General features: G+C 40.2%; 1 protein-coding gene across 2 annotated transcripts in view; it reads left to right on the forward strand.

Annotated features, from left to right (window-relative positions):
* sema3c (sema domain, immunoglobulin domain (Ig), short basic domain, secreted, (semaphorin) 3C) overlaps positions 1–15337 on the forward strand; it is a 47759-nt gene extending 32422 nt beyond the window's left edge. For both annotated transcript variants that reach the window (XM_075471586.1, XM_075471587.1), the window contains exons 7-18: positions 728–847; positions 963–1105; positions 1188–1302; positions 1792–1861; positions 3156–3300; positions 4217–4439; positions 6528–6616; positions 8485–8526; positions 8757–8914; positions 9804–9871; positions 10791–10921; positions 12745–15337. In XM_075471586.1, the coding sequence (XP_075327701.1) occupies positions 728–847; positions 963–1105; positions 1188–1302; positions 1792–1861; positions 3156–3300; positions 4217–4439; positions 6528–6616; positions 8485–8526; positions 8757–8914; positions 9804–9871; positions 10791–10921; positions 12745–13167 (1727 nt within the window). In that variant the 3' untranslated portion in view covers positions 13168–15337. The remainder of the gene's footprint in view (positions 1–727; positions 848–962; positions 1106–1187; positions 1303–1791; positions 1862–3155; positions 3301–4216; positions 4440–6527; positions 6617–8484; positions 8527–8756; positions 8915–9803; positions 9872–10790; positions 10922–12744) is intronic.
* Positions 15338–17615: the final 2278 nt, after the last annotated feature.

The raw sequence follows: 17615 nt of genomic DNA on the forward strand, positions 1-17615 counted from the left end.
AACTCCTCCTTTGATCTCTGATTGGTTGAGGAGTGTTGGGTTGCCTTTTACACTGCTAAGACGATCCGCAACCTCAGCTCTGCTTTCTGGCACCTGAGTATTGCCTCGTCAGCAGCAGCTTTGCCAGCCAGCGAACACTGTCAGAGATCCCCCAAGAGTGAACCAGAGGGGAGGGTGGAATAATCTATAGGGTTAGGAAGGAAAGTAGTCTGCCAAATACAGTGGAGGTCAACTGCAATGCTGTGAAAACAATGATACAGCACTTGGAGCCATAGAGGATAATCCAAGGCAGTTTCTGGCCTCAACTGAATCTTAGTTTCATCTCCTCATCCGCGCTTTGCACCCTCTGTGACCAGTGAGCGCTCATCAACACCCACTTTTTGGCAAAGCGCGTGTGGATGTGTGCCACATATCCTTAAAATTCCTCTAACTTGCCTCACATCCTCCAAAACACATGGCCTGAAACTGGTTGATGATTAAATGAGGAAGACAGAAAGCCTGAAGCAGCTGTGAAGGCACACGGCTGTTTGTTAGCACAGTGTGGTTCATTCTTTAAGGATTCAATTTCAGTAAAAGCTCATGTTTAGTAAATAAGTTTGAAATAAACAACACAACATTCATCCATATTATCCGAATACATATTTTCTTTTGTGTTTTGGCCTTTTTTCTTTGAGGCTCTAGAATGTGTAAGGATATTGTTGATGTGTGTTTTGATGTATGCTTTCAGATCAGGAGCTGTTCTCAGGCATGTACATTGACTTCATGGGGACGGATGCTGCCATCTTCAGGAGCCTGACTAAGAGAAATGCAGTGCGGACAGACCAGCACAACTCCAAGTGGCTCAGTGGTGAGCAAACAGACATTTGAATGCAGTATTATTGTTTAATTCACAAAAATAAGATGATACCTCTTTAAATAAATGTGGAAATCAAAATCCCCTCAGCTTCTCTTTTCTCATTCAGAGCCAATTTTCATTGATGCCCACCTGATACCGGACGGAACGGACCCAAACGACGCCAAATTGTATTTTTTCTTCCGAGAGAGGCTAACGGATAACAGTGGAAACACTAAAAATATCCACACCATGGTTGCCAGAGTGTGTCCTGTAAGTTACTTTGTGTGTGTCTGAATGAATCAACACTGTATGTTTCGGGGTTTGAGTTGCTATGTGTGGCTTTTGTCTGCAGAATGATATAGGAGGGCAACGCAGCCTCGTGAATAAGTGGACCACCTTCCTGAAAGCCAGGATGGTGTGCTCAGTGCTGGAGGAGGATGGCACAGAAACCCACTTTGACGAACTTGGTGTGTAGAGGAAACTCATTTTACATACTTTTTCTATTAGTCGTGTCCCCTCTCTCAGCTTTAGATTTTATTATGGATGTCCATGAGAAGAGTTCAAACAAGTTTAGGAAGGATATTGCCAAGAACCAAAGACATCCTAATTTTTTGAAAGCTTGCAATTTATGTTCCAAGATTTCTAGCGGTTGCTTTTTCCATAAACAAAGCGCGGAACTTCTTGTGTTTGGTCTGGATTAGGATTTGAGTCCCATGTCATGTTTCATAACAATTCCTCTGTTGCTTTTGGTGACCTAGTGTTCATTTATGAGCATATTTGCCCAGTGCTTTACGCTTCAAAAACTTCAAAGATCCGCGCACAGCTTTTTTAAGACCTGCTTTTTTTATCTAGGTCACCAGCCTCACATCTGTCAACAAGCACGCTTATTAATTCATGCACTCATGACTTTTTGAAAGGTATTTGTCCACGTGTACACATGTGTTTTCCATTTGCAGAAACTGTGTTTTTGCTTGAAACCGATCAACCCAAGGGTCTGTTGGTGTTTGGAGTTTTCACATCCACAAGGTAAGGCTGATAAAGCCAACTGTAACAGTTTTCCAGGCTTCAGTGGTTAATCCCTGACTGAATATGAGTAGGAAGGAAAATGCCTATTACATAGAGATATCACATATCATCAATTACAGCATCCTGGTTGATCAGCCGTGTTGTTAGTATGACAAGAAATCTTTACTCGGATGAGTTATCTGAAGGATCTTTGAGTGCAGATAGAATTTCAGTGTTACATTTTCATATAGATGGACTCAAACCCTGATTCTTTACCTGTGTGGAAGCTAGTCTGAGCCAAATCTGATGTCATCTTTAAAGACAAGATTTTAGATTAAAAGCTGTCATTTCAAACTAAATAAAAATAATAATAATATAAAACCTAAAAAAAAAGCTTTAAGCTCAAATCTTGATGTAACCATAGATACGCATATGGATTCTGTTTCAGTTCAAATGTAGAATTCATTTCTAGAAATCTTTTTTAATGGCTTGTTTTGTTTCCAGTTAGGATTACAATGACTTGAACAGCTGAGAATCTACACAAATTACCTGGATACTTCTTAACCAGTTTGATTAAAAAATGGTTCCAAATAAGCAAGGGGTCTAGTAAGGACAATATATCACAAACTTCAAGGCATCTGTGTGTAATGGAAACACGGACATTTGAGCCCATTTTCAAATTTGTGCTGTCAAAATATGAACTTAATCTGATTATTTTTTACATAAACTCAGGAAAGACAGGTTTACCGCGTACTGTATAAACCTCTGAGGTAACTGAAGACCATCACTGAACACTGACTGAAGTGCTCTGAAGCAAATTTAGAGGTTTATAGAAATGGTCACTTGATCCATCTGTTTTGGACTTTTATTGAGTTTGTCTGTGTGACTCAAGGTGATGCTGCCACAAATGCCCAATTCACTTGTTGCCTTGGAATCATAGAAAGTCTACAGAAGTGTATCCTGGCTCAGAAAACACAGCCAACCCAAACAGTCAGGTCCATTGGAGTCTCTGAGCTCAATATTGTTCCTCTGTCTCTGCTGTGCACAATATGCTTTTGTTCCATTTCCCAGCAAAGCATATTTTATGTGTTAAGCTGTGTGGTTTAAAATATCCAAACCAAACCACATCGCATATGCTGAAGAGGAAATAGATGACCTGTCCTTACTGGCTTGTGACAGCACTTCCTCTCTGGCTGCATGTCTTGTACACCATCATGCTGTGATCATAAGAAACAACTGCAGAATATTTTTGTTGGGCACAGTGTAGGTTCCAATGGTGGTCGTTTCATTCAGTGTGTGTTTTTTATTTCCTCAGCTCCGTGTTTAAAGGCTCAGCAGTGTGTATGTACAACATGGCAGACATCCTCACCGTCTTTAACGGCCCCTTCGCTCACAGAGAGGGGCCCAACTTTCAGTGGGTGGCGTTCCAGGGACGCATCCCCTATCCAAGACCAGGAACTGTAAGTGCACTCTTGAGGAATAAAGCCATATTCATTTTTTTTTTTTTTTTCCAATGTATGATTCTAAAAGAATTACAAGTTTCATATACATATCCAAAGATAAAAATGAGTATGGAGCGAAGAGAAAAGACATAGAAAATGCACAGTCATACACATTGAATTGCAATCAGCTTAACATAAATACAATCAGTTAACACATTTACACTCATCAAAATGAAAGTATATACAAATCAAGTATAAGGGCCACTGTGGGTAGAAAAATAAAAACGGCAGAAACGGGAGGGGAGTAGCAGTGTGCGAAGTGATCAGTTTAAAATATGAGTCTCTCATATTAAAGTTGTACATTTATGATAAAAACAAACTACATATCTTCAGACGATTTAAAAGCAAGATTCAGTGAGATTAAACAAGAAAAAAACATGGAAAATTTTGAAAGATTGCAAAAACCTTAGAATACCAGACACTGCTGCTCTCAGTCATCCACTGAAGAACAGTCAATGAAGTCATAAATGAATTCATTAAAATGTATTGTCAGATAGTGTGAGCTTTTTCTAGTAAATGCCACATCAAGTTAAGAAATTGTATTCATCTCAAACCAAAAATAAAAGTATCAAGCGATGCATAATTTTAGGGGGGTGCTTTCAAAAAGACATTAGATTGAAAACGTGCTTTGCTTATTAGCTTCTAAGGAATCCCAACCCTAACCCTTACCAGCATTGATTTGTATTACACAAACATTCTAAAACTATCCATCCCTAACAGTTGTGTAAGAGTTATATATGGCAGGACTTTAAACACGATTCTCTGTTTCTCTCGTCACCTATTGTTGAATTAAGATGAAAACAAAAGTTGTGAAATATGTGTGAACTTGAGAATGAGTTTCCTTTTGCACAATACACACTCTCTGTCTCTACAGTGTCCCGGTGGAGCCTTCACACCTGACATGCACACAACAAAAGAGTTCCCAGACGACGTGGTGAACTTTGTACGGAACCATCCCGTCATGTTTAACCCGATCTACCCTGTGGGGAGGAGGCCCCTGGTGGTTCGCACCAACGCTGACTATAAATACACATCAGTGGCTGTGGACCAAGTCATGGCTGCTGACGGCAACTACCAAGTGCTCTTCCTGGGCACAGGTAGGAATCCACTGCATTTCCTAACAAGAACACTGGTGTGTTGGGCCCTGCTGGGATGGAAAAAATATCACATTCATGCTGACAACTAAGACCGCATTAGATGTGTGGAAAAATACTCTTTTGACAAGAAGGTCCCATCTTTGTCATAATAAAGATGGGAGTGAAAAGATGGGTTTATCCTAAAAATGTTGAGACTTATTCAGTCTTTTTCAATCTGGGTCGTCACTGAGGTCTTTCATGAGTTAATTATTGCTGAGTGGAGTCCTGTTGCTATAGCTAGTTATCAGAAAAAAAGATAAAGGAAATTACAGCAGATAACGGATGTTGCAGCTGGGCAGGTAGATCAGCTTGGCACAGCGTGTTCTGATTATTTAATCCTGTCCATGCTGAGATAGACATATTGGCTTCATATCAGCAACAATACACCTTTCAATGAAAATTCAATGCGTAGGCACTATGTTATAGTGTTAACTAGTCTTATGTAACCACTGGGAAACTTTCATGTATTTGCTTTTTGAATTATGTCAACCATGGATAACAAAAAGGTTTGTGGTGGAAAGGGGCCCCTGGTCCAGAAACTCATGAGTTGACTGACTCAAAGTTTCCTATTAGTTCTTCAAACCACCAGAACAAATTTGAAATACCTCACACAAATAGAAATATTCCAAAAATGACAGAAAAAAAAGAAAAGGAGAAAAAGTGAAACAAGTACAAAATTACTGTAAAAGGTCACAAAGAGACTTGGTAGACACAGAATGACTCAAAATACCATGAAGGAAGCTGAAATTATTCATACTGACAAAAAAAGAAAGACGACAAAAAAGTACAGAGACACAAAATCGCTCAAAACATCTTTCTGATTACTCTGAGCTGTTACATAATGGCTCAAATCAGGTCCCAATTACATTTGAAAATATCTACAAAATGAATTAAAATCGCTGCAGAGACTAAACAACTACAAAGAGACAAAATCTCACACCACAGCTATAGAGAGACTCAAAATGACTCAAAACAGATACAGAATTACTCTAAACTAAGATGAAAAGACAAATGGAGGATGATGACTAAATACAAACCTGGCTTAAAATTACAAAGAGGGTAAAATGCATTCCACATACTCAAATAACCAGGATGAAAATAACTGCAAATAAACTATAAATGACATAAAACAATGTTGAGACATTAAAAGCCACCACAAAGACGAAAACGATAAGAAGGAGGAACAAATCAACAAGTAAGATTTGCTAGATTAACACAGATGGACACAAACTGAAAAAGCGAAAGACAGTAATAAATTCTACCGCATGCAGAACCTCTATAGAGCATCTCAAAATGAGCATAGAAACAAAGTACAGAGACTCAAACACATGCCATTTAGGCTTGTTTTCTTTACTTCAGTGTACCTCAAGAGGGTCTGGCGAGCATGTACAGGCTGGGCCTGCAGAATCAATCCAGCTAAGCTGTTAATGAAATTAAATGAGGGAAGGAGACATTTAAACACTGATATGCTGTGTACTCCTGCAATACCTAAATGTCTGTTCCTATGCTCATAAGACCAAGTTAGGTGTATTTGTATGCAGTTTAAAACGTGCATTTGTGCTTGTGCATATGCTTATGGGCGGATTTGTATTCAGCAAACTGCTCTGGGAGTCTCTCATGCAGCTGCTTCTGTTTATCGAGCAGCCTCTCCTGTCTGTTACTCCTGCTTGGATTCTTGAAGAGAAGCCAGTGCTGTCTTACCATATCTGCTCCTGAAATGGGGCTTTGTCTCAAGGATGAGGGAGGCGCTCTTATCAGGCTTTCGCAGGAGCTTGTGCTGTAACTCCTCCTCCAACCCCTGGGACAAAACAGCCGAGTTGATGATGGCGATGTTGTATTTTGCCCTTTTTGTGGTCCTTGACCTCCCTGGTGTCCGCTGAAAAGATTCCATTCCCACACTTCCCACAGTTTATTTTGCTGTGGAAGCATGGCATGCTATCATTCCTAATTCAATAGCAAACATGGTTAACAGTTGTTCTCTGGCTGTTTATTGTTGTGCCATATCTGTTGTTAAATGCATGCGTCCTATGTCTTCTCTTTTTGCCCTAGACAAAGGTACAATACAGAAGGTGATTGTGCTGCCAAGCAATCAATCCCTGCATGAAGATCTGATCCTGGAGGAGCTGGAAGTGTTTAAGGTCTGCTCCCTTCTGCCTTTTTTCATCTTACACTTTAATCCTCTTACTTTCCTAAAATCAAAGGCAGCGAGGAGGAGGGTGAGCTTGGCCACAACACAAAGGCCGAGGGCAGGCAGAAAAAAGCAGGGTGCCACTTAAGAGATTGATGTAGTGCAGCACAAAGTGATGGGAAACATGCTAGAATACCAGAAGAGTCTGGTTGTTGGCCTGAGTGAACCTGTGCACGTGTTTTCTTTTCTTGCTGGAAAAATGTGATCAACCTGTGATCACTTGTAAAGGCCCTGATTTCTTTCATCTTCTATTCCACCCAGACTTCAGCAGTCGCATAGAGGGGATTTTTCTAGACAGTCTGGCAAAACTGATCTGAGTCATTTTGTTTTATTTTTTTTTCACCTTTACTTTACTGACATTTTTGTAAATGGGTAGATGACATCATTGATACTCTCACATCTGTACACGAGGCTAGAGCTAGCAAAATGTTAGCTGAAAGTAGCAACAAAGCCACAATGTGATGCTTTGAAACTGGTTAAGTGCAAATAAAACTAATTGAAAATAGGTTATTATTACTGAGCTATAGAGGTGCTATTCAACTGACTCTCACCTTCATGTGTGAAACTGGCTGTTTACATATTAACTGTCTTTGTGCTGAGTTAAGTTGAGCTAACCTAGCAATGTACAGATACATATATCACGTTTTTTATCCAAGGTGCCAGAAAGTGGTCTTGAGCAATAGCTCTTTTCAATTCTTTCTTTAGACACCAACCACTTTTCTTAATGAGTTATATTCTAGTTCTATTCTTGCACCTGATCATTTTAAAGAATGTTTCTTTTCTCCTTTTTTTTTTGTAATTTTTGTTGTTTGTTTGTCTGTGAAGCCATTTAAGAGTGAACCGTGAATTATTCAAGCATAAACGAGACATCTAACTCAAGAGATGAACCAGCATTGTGTCTACACATAACAGACAACTTAGCAAAGTATCTTTAGGCACTTTATAGCAGTACCCTGTCGCAAAAACAAGTCATTTGCTCCCATTTCTTTGTTTGCATCATAAAAATATGCCAAAGTCAACAGAGTTCAACATATTTGAAATGGAATTATTGCCCCAGCATTGAAACTCCTAAAGATCTTTTAGTTTGAAACATGGAATATCTCAGCATGGTATGCAGTGTGTCCTTAAAGAAAAAAGAGGAAGTTACACGCCTAAAAGATTGTCCATGTGAAATTAACACTATCTGAAAGTGATGTCCTGAAGGAATAGAAAAAAAATCCCGGAAAGACTGGACACAGGAACTGAGTGATTGCATCTGGCCCTACAGTTCATCCATCTACTGTTCACTGAAGCCTCATCAGAAATGGTTTCCATGGAAGAATGGCTGTCAAAAATCCATTCTTAAGAAAGAGAACGGAGAAAAGGCTGAGGTATGCTAAATTATACAAGAACTGGAGTAAAAACCAGTGGCAACACGTCTTAGGGAGGGATGAATCCTCCCCAGAGCCTGGACCGCAACATTATTGAAGCAGTGTGGTATCATCGTTGCAGAAAATGGAAGGAAAGGCAGCAGACATCCAAAGAGCTTTTGGATGTTCTTTCAAGAAGCCTGGAGAACTATTCCTGAAGACTACTGAAATACATTACAATAAAATTTGTAAGATTTGTGCAAATTCTGATTTAGCTTATGTACTTTATTTCTATTTATAATATCAGGTGTCAGTAAATAGCTGTTTTCCTAACAATATTTAAGGAAATGACAGTTGGCTTAAGACTTTTGCATTGTACTTTTATTACCTGTATATTTCCCAGAACATCATTATTGTATCCGCTATGTAAAAAACTCTAAACTTGGTTTGTGTTGTTTTGTTTTCTCAGAACCAGGCTCCAGTTACAAACTTAAGAATATCCTCCAAAAAAGTAAGTATTCCGAACACTGTCCCTCATATATTTGGTGAAGTTGTAAGTTATTCATCGTCTATGGCCACCACGCAGTGCATGAAAAAGAAATCGCCTGTGCACAATAAGCCGGCCCCAAGGTCAAGGAAATAATAACCCATAATTGTTCCGGCACTCTGCCTCATTTTCCTGTCAACCGGCCACTTATTAAGACAAACAGGGGGCTGACATTTGAACTGTTTGCTTTGCAGCAACAGCTGTACGTCAGCTCAGAGTTCGGGGTCTCTCAGGTCTCCCTGCACCGTTGTCATGCCTATGGCTCAGCTTGCGCTGACTGCTGCCTTGCCAGAGACCCCTACTGCGCCTGGGACGGACTGAGCTGCTCCCGCTTCTATCCCACCGGGAAAAGGTACACAAGGATGAGCAGTGTTGGGGTTTGCAGCTTCAGTTTTTTTGGCAGTCTTAATGCAGTGAATTATTTAGTGTACACCAAGGATTTCTCTTTTGGCAGCACACAAAAGACTTTGCAAGTTTGCAAAATGTTTCTAAGTGTTGACATTGGCTGATTAGATGTCTCATTAATGGAAGCAGCTTTTCAGAACTCTAACAAGTCTTAAATCAACATAAGCATAGGACAGATTTCTTAATACCATACAGCACATACCACTGTATTCACTTGCGTTCTATTTGTGATCTTAGGATATATTGAGTTTCCAAAAGACAACCAGCATGTTCAGTTCAGTTAAACAACAAATATAAAAGCTTTCGGTGTACCAAAAAGAGGACGGCAGCTGACGTTTCATCTGTTAAACAAGAATAGAAAGAGCTGTCTACTGATTGAGGGCTGGAGGATCACATGAGCAGGATCCCTCAGAGTGTAAGCCATGTTGCAAATTTAGCTGTTGTTGTTTCCGTCCATGTGCGTAGACGAAACACAGACGAGGAGGAATGAGCAACACCTCGCCTCCAAACTGATACCTCTGCGGTTTCTTTCTACCAGCTGCGTTCCTCTTGACAATGCAGCCGATCGCGGGTCAAGTTTAGTTTGGTCCTGGAACAAAAGCCCAAGTCTCTGTTTTTCTACAGGAAATGTGTCTGAAATGTGTCAGCTGTTTACATGTTCTTTCCCTCAAGCTGTTATGTACGACTGTGCTGCAGCGAGTTCAATAACATGGTCAGATTTTCCCTTATTTTGGCAGCCAAAGCTCCTTGCACAGTTTCATCATAAGAGGATGGAGGATGTTATGACTGTATTTCATTTCTGTGGTGTATTCATGACTCTTTTTGTCTTGTTTCAGGAGAAGCAGGAGACAGGATATTATGCATGGAAATCCACTGACTCAGTGTAGGGGATTCAATTTAAAAGGTAATTAAGGCTGTATGTTTTATTTTCATTCATTTATTTTATCTCTTTTGCAGTAACAACTGATTAAACACATGAGTGTAATCTAAAAGGAGGAAACAATACCTAAAATTAGACTTAGATTCTTATTATGTTTATTTTGTGTCTGCTTTATGTGTAAACAGCCAACTATTTGCTAACGAGCCAGCCATGGCTAATTTATGGGGTGATAATGAGGAAAATGTTATGTGTTCACTTTCTCTACTGAGTTTCCAAAAGGCCATATAAAATCAGCTGATGCAGCAGTCAATAATTAACTTAGAGATATATTGATAAAGGTACACTTCCCGGGTCACTATGGAGACTCAGTAACGTTTAGCCTGACATTGACAGATTTGTCAGTACAGTAAAACCATCCCGGAGAGTTTGTATTTCCCATTTGCGCTCTGCGCTAATTGTGCTTATTTGTGGGACCAGGTGCTGCACAAATTCCTCATAGAAATGCATCCAGTCCATTAGCAGGGTGCAGTTTAATGAGAGGAGAGAAAAGGTTCCCTGGAGTCTTTCATACTGTGAACAGTTTACATCTCTAAATTAACATGAGCTTGGGGAGCCAGCCATATGGCCATTACCACTAATTAGTCACAACCATGTCATACATCTGGCCGAGTGATAAACCATTTAAATTACACAAAAATTACACAACGGGAAAGTGAGTTAGTTTGAGGCATTAAAGGCTATACTGCTTAAACTGAAGTCTGGGTGGTTGAGTTGTGCTGCTTGTGTGAGACTGAGCTTTTTGTACACATTTCACTGTCACTACATAGACTTGAGACAGATTTGAGACCATCTGTGGGTTTTTGGTCTGTCACCAAGTGACGTCTGATGTGGCTCATTTGACTCTGAGCGTGTGTGTGTGTGTGTGTGTGTGTGTGTGTGTCAGCTTACAGGAACGCAGTGGAGATGATGCAGTACGGTGTGAAAAACAACACCACTTTTCTGGAGTGTCTTCCAAAGTCTCCTCAGGCATCTATTCGCTGGCTCATTCAGAGGGACAATGATAGGAGGAAAGAGGTCAGTCTGACATCTTAGCAGGTCAACACGCCTCGCTTGATCTATAATTTATGATAAGATAATGTAGAACCAAGGACACAATGAAAATCCTTCAAGATGTACCTGCTGAAATGTCCTTTTTCTTATTCTTAGGGGGTAGCTCCAATGTTTGCTTATTCATCAAACATATTGTGACAAACCAGAGAGTTCATATACGTTATCAGGACTTGTATCGCCTGAGGACTGACAAAGTGACGGCTTATTGGCATGGGAGCTTCATTATTAGGCACGATACAGATCAGACATAATATGGGCCCTGGCTAATGACTACATTCACTGTGGGGGAACATTTTACAAGTATTTGACACCCCTTAAATGGTGGGAGTCCGATAAAAGGCTGTGAAAGATTAAATAAAGCCTGTAAAGAGAGCGCTTATAAAGACACATCTTTTGTGGATTTTGGTCTCACCTCTGGGGAAAACAGCCAGAGTAATGAACATTTAATACCAGGTTCTTCATGAGAGGACAATTTTACAACAACATGATTTATAGTGCTTTACATGAAGCATAAAGGGCATTAAAACTAAATGTATCAAAAACAATACATACAATAAAAACACGAGAAAGAAAATAAAAAGTACACCGCAGTGGAAGTCCTTCAAATGAATGAAAGGTGTAGCAAACAGAAAAAAACTTTCATTTAAAAGAAGTTGCAGTTGCTGCAGACCTGCAGTTCTCTGAGAGTTCTCTGAGAGTTTGTCTCACATACGTTTTGCAGAAACTGAAAGTAGCTGCTCCAAGTTTAGTTTTACCTCCGCAGACAGAAAGCAGACCTGTTCCAGACGGCCTGAGATACCTGGGAGGGTCATAACATACCAGATAACAATTTTATATTCCACCAACAGTATGTTAAAAATTAACTTTGTGGACAGGAAGCCAGCAAAGACACCTCAGAACTGCAGTGATATGATCCACTTTTCAGGCCTTCACGAGGAATTTCTAAATATTTGATTTATTTATCATATTTTGGGAGTGAAATCTGTGAGAAATCCCAGAAATTATAGCTCTGTTCTACATGTGGGGCTTCACGCTGGTGTGGTGTTTTGCACCTTTGTCTCACAGCAAGAGGGTTCCAGGTTGGAATCCCGGCTGGGGCCCTTATGTGGGGAGTTTGCACGTTCTCTCTGTGTATGCGTGGGTTCACTCCGGGTAATCTGGCTTCCACCCAAAAACATACATGTTCGGTTCATTTGTGTCTCTAAACTGACCCTCGGGGTGAGTGTGAGCGTGGATGGTTGTTTCTCTGTGTGGCCCTGTGATGAACCAGCACCTGACTTGGATTAGGCGGGTAAAGACAATAGATGGATGGATGTTCTCAATTTGTTTAGCTTTTTCCTGCTTTAGATGAAATAAGAAGTTAGAGTGCCATTAAAGAACTGAAGGGATAAACAGTATTGATAATGAAGACAGAACACAATGCTTACACAATGCCATCCCTACTTGAGATTTCAGGTTGTATTGCAGAAAATTTGCAGAAAAGCTTGCTGCCCTGCACAAGCTCTCCATCTTCTTTGAATAAAACTATTTACAGTTAAAGAGCATGAAATAATGTAATACTTTTGGAAAAATATGCTTGTCTATTACCTTTTGTTTTGAGTATCTGTCATAAAAGATCAACATTTGAGTCACTATGTATACAATAGTTCTTAATAATCTGAGATGCTTTGTGTTGAAGGCCCAGCTGTTTAAATTGGACATCTGCAAAGGATTTGACATAATTCAGAATTACATTTAGTCATTCAGCCAATTCTTCAGTCTGTGTTCATGCCTTTGAATTTCTGCAGGTAAAGCTGAGTGACCGTGTCCTCTCCACCGAACACGGTCTCCTCATCCGCTCCGTCCAGCTGTCTGATCAGGGCCTTTATTACTGCCTTACAACAGAGAATGGCTTCAAACGCACCGTCGCCAAAATCCGTCTGCACGTGCTCAGTGAGGCCATGGTGAGCGTGCTGACGGACAAACAGCAGTCGCCTTGGGCATGGGCCAGCTCTTTGCACCCTAAGGTCCTGTTGGCAGCCTTCAGCCCTGCAGAGAGTCTGGCTGTACAGCAGTACTGCAAAGAGAGGAGGGAGTTCCAGAACCTGCAGCAGAGACATCTGCAGCAGCCACAGCCGCCTGGACCCCTGAGGGGGGACCTGGCCAAACTGAAGCCCCTGCTGGACCGGAGGAAGAGCCGCAATAGACGCAATCACATCCCAGAGGTCTGACACAGAGAGCTGGCAGCTGCAGAAACTGAAACGCACACCTTCCTCTAAACCAATACCCTTCAAAGCAGTTACAGACCCTCATTTCCTGCTCTCATCTCAACTACAAAGCTGCACTGTGGATGTACAGTAAAACCAGGATGTGGGTTTGGGGAGTAGTTTTTTTGGCAATATTTCTCCTTCTTGCATGAGGCACAGTGACCAGATGGCTGTGATATGTCACTCACACACAAGCAGTTGGCTTGCTCTGACGATCACAACACAAAGTGAAGCAAACATGTTATGACTGCCATTTATAAACTGTGGTTTCAGCTGATAATGCACATGATAGTACTTTGCAATGCCGTTATCTTATCTTACATTTTCTGTGTGAAAAGTGAACTTGGCTCGGTATTAGCTGGAAATGGAGTTGTTCCTTCTGAGAAAAAGGGGAAGTTCATTTAAAATGCCATTAAAATGCTGTCAAGTAAAAGTGATTGAAAAGGGGCAAAAGGGAGACGGAAACATTACTGATAGTGACTGCTGCAGCTGTTTTAGGATAAGAAATACATTAGTATAGTATTAGATTGTCCTCTCATTTGAATGTTACTTTTTAACTAAAAAAGTGGTCTATTCCAGGAAAGCAACAGGGCCTTTATGAGCTCATGTAAGGTAACATTTTCACACTGTTTACAATCACATCAGTCATACAAAGTACAGATGACAAGCACTCCTAATGAAGGATGCTGTATGGCGTGGTTGGCCAAACTTCATATCCAGTGCGGATGTTACCCAAATAGAAATTCTTAACTGCCGTGGCCTTGAGGTGAAAAACCCAGCGACAAACTGGAAAACACGGCAGTGCTCCAGAAAAACATTTGAAAAGAACATAACAAGATACGTAAGGCAGCGTCTCAGAGAACGCAAAGTTTTAACGCAACAAAATGAAAAAAGGCTAAACTACTGGAAACAAAAAAAAGCATTTAGTGAGTCACTACAACCAAGTTAAAGGCGGGACGGTATTTTGCAGAACACGACAACAAAACGGGCAAGACGAGTAATACAACACGACAAAACCAAACTCGGAACATCTCACAAAACTCGAGGGACACGCTTGTGTTTTGTGAAATGTTGTTTACTAAAATGTCGTGTTTTTCTTCTGTTGAAACTTTGTGGGGGTTTGTTATTAAACGTTTTTCTCATTTGGTTACAGTGTTGTATGTGGAATCTTTTCTCGTTTGTTTTATCCTGTCGTGCGTTCCTTCACCGTTTGTGTTTTGTGGAGCCTCGCCATGTCCCAACTGGCGTGTTTTGATTTTTCCTGTTGTTGTGTTTCCTTTTTCTTTTCATTTTGGGGGTTTGTTGTTGTTTTTGGCACTTTGGGGCTGAAGTACTTGGTAGAAAAGGAAATTCCATGCCAGTTGCTCACGCGATCTCTTCTATTTATTTCTGCACTCGGACGTACATGTGCTGTAAAAAAAAAAAGTCTCACTGTAATCAAACTGCATATTTCTTCACACTTCTTACTTTTCCATCATAGAAGCATGTTTCATCGGTAATGTAGCGGTGCCATCATCCTTCCCTCTTTTCTGTTTCAACAACCAAACTAGCAGACGCGCTCACTGTTGTGTGCAATGTGGAAATGTTAGGTTTACAATATAAAGTAGAAGTTGAAAGATGAGAGTATCCTTCACTGGATTCACTTTCTCAAAATTCTTGTAAGGAACATTGAAATACTGTTTTGTTTTTTTGTTTTTTCAAATGTAGTAATTGTCAGTGAGGTAGTCTGAGAGTTGGAACATTTGACACATGTGAATAGATCCAAAGCGTAGAGAATGTAGATAGCAATACTTGTTTGTGTACAGAGTATTTTGTCCGGGTTTTTTTTGTCTTTAAATTAATGTTGCGCCAAGTTTTGTGCAAAACTTTTTTTGTTGTGTATATGATTTCAACATTATTCACCAACTAACGATGACTGTCTCTGCGAATTGCAGAGATAAACGGTGTTATTTTCATTTTGAAAAAAAAAAAGCGTGTAGCCTACCTTTCTTCGCACAGATCTCTGCTGCGCATGTGATAAAATCGTGCGGCAGGCGTCGTGTCATCTTCAACTCAGTGTTATTTTGGTGCCCTGAAACATATGCATTTGTATTTATCAATGTCATGGTAGCCTGAATAAATGGTTTTAAATTAATCTGATTTTACAGAAAGAGTTTATTGTTAAACTACATTTTTATTAGTATATCTTAAAGTGTAGGCTTTCTCTTACTGGCCGATACATCCTCCATCTATAGATAGATTCCAAGGTATGATGATATATCATGCGAGGTGTATGATATTACTTTAAAGAAGTAAGTTAAAATTATAGGAAATAGTTGAGCTTATTAACATTGTCTTTAAGGTTCAAACAGTAAGATATCTTTGAAACCAAGTTAAAATGAGCTGGTCAAAAAGGTAACTAAATCTATCTCACAGCAGAAGCTCATGACTTCAAGAGAAATGTGAACTTAGCTTGAAAATGTGAACAAATACAACTTAACGTTTGTTATCTCTCTGTTTTGCTTTAGCTGTGACTCCGAATCCCCTCCCTGCACAGGAGGCTGTCCACAGTAACAAACAAAACGGCAGTTGGAGATTAGAGACAACGAGAGACTACTTTTGGCTTTTACTGGCTGTTCTCACTGGATAACTCTTACTTATTTTTTGATGTATAATTATCTTGGTTCAGTCATGGTTTCAGCAAATTTGGCAGTTATTCTATTCAACTTAACGAGTTCTGCTTTAAAGCCCTTTCACTCTGAAAATAAGCCCAGTAATACCCTTGGATTTTATCTTAAGTGAGAAAGAGTATGACCAGCATTTATTTGTGCTTATTGCAATAGCCTGAAGTGTTTACTACGGTGGCCGACACGTGCAAATGTGTTGCAAATGGCAAAACAATTCCAACAGTAAAACGCTGCAAGAGAAAATTGCGGCAATCCCAAAAACGACCGGAGCACAGGCGACGCAAACGGCAAAACGACTACAAGAGAGAAACGTGTTGAAACTTCAAAACACATGCAAGAGAGAAACGCTGCAAATTCACTCAGAACACAACGGAAGTTAGCCAGGCCACTAGGGGGTCTCGACCTTTGGGTTATGGGATTGACTAAGGGAGATTGGAGGAGTAACGAAGGAGAAGAAAGTATAAAGATACGTTGTCCTTTATGTCTTTTTTTAAACACTTGGCATAAACTCATAAAGAACAACGTACCTTTTGACTTTCTTCTCCTTCGTTACTATGGTCGATGTTCCATAGTCGATCCCCTATTGGATAGGGCCTATCCCACAAAGGTCGAGGAACCCTAGTAGCCTGGCGAACTTCCGTTGTGTTTTTCTCTCTTGCATTTGTTTTGGCGTTTGCGTCGGTCGTTCTTGTGATTGCCCCATTTTTCTCTTGCAGCGTTTTACTGTTGGATTTGTTTTGACGTTTGCAACGCGTTTGCACGTGTCGGCCACCGTAGTTTACCGAGTACGAGGAAGTATTCTTCAAACTGTTTTGAACGGCACTTTTGCGAACCTCTTGGAGGCAGCTTAGCGGAGATGTATGGAAGTCCGTTTCCGCCACTTCATAATTTTTTTTTTAGAAATACTAAGTCAAAATTATGAGATATTTTCACACAGCAGTTCAAGTAGCAGCTCTTTGATGTGGGAAGATTGACACATAAATGGATTGTGAGTACATTGAGGACCACTTTAAACGTGTCTTTACAACAAATGAAATGCTTAATTTGCTTGCTGATTCACATGGGATTGTAAGTAAGTAAGTAAGTAATCTTTATTTGTACAGCGCCTTTCACAGACCAGGGTCACAAAGCGCTTTACATGTACAATAGATACACACAGTTAAGAAGTACATAAAAGTATAAGTTTAAAAGGCCAAGGCAGCTCAGTGACAATCATAGCAGCCCTAAGACAATTTAAGAAAAAACCTGAACAAATAAATAGGTCTTAAGTTGCCTTTTGAAGGCGTCAACAGACGCCTGTACTAAGTAAACGCACCCTTGAAAGGATTTTAAGCAAGAAGCAACTCTGGCATAGAAAGAACAAAACTGATGTGGCTGAGGTGGTTACTTTCATTGAACAGCAACTGCAAACATCTGGCAAGTGCCATGGCTACAGGTGGATGCACCAAAAAATGTTGGTTACATGGAATTGTGACAGACAGAGAAACAGTTTGAATATTACCACAGTTACTGGATGGTGAAGGTGTCGATCTGAGGTCAAGAAACAGGCTGTGAAGGCGTGTTTACCACAGCTGTGGTCCAAACCATGTCTGGCACATTGATGGCTACGATAAGCTGAAGTCATATGGAGTTGCAATCAGTGGATGCATCGATGGATTTTCCAGAAAGATGATGTGGCTGGAAGCTTACAAAACAAGCAACGACCCTAAAATCATTGCTGGCTACTTTATGGATGCTGTGATCAAT

This window comes from Odontesthes bonariensis, chromosome 8 (assembly GCF_027942865.1).
Source record: "Odontesthes bonariensis isolate fOdoBon6 chromosome 8, fOdoBon6.hap1, whole genome shotgun sequence".
Lineage (NCBI taxonomy): Eukaryota > Metazoa > Chordata > Actinopteri > Atheriniformes > Atherinopsidae > Odontesthes > Odontesthes bonariensis.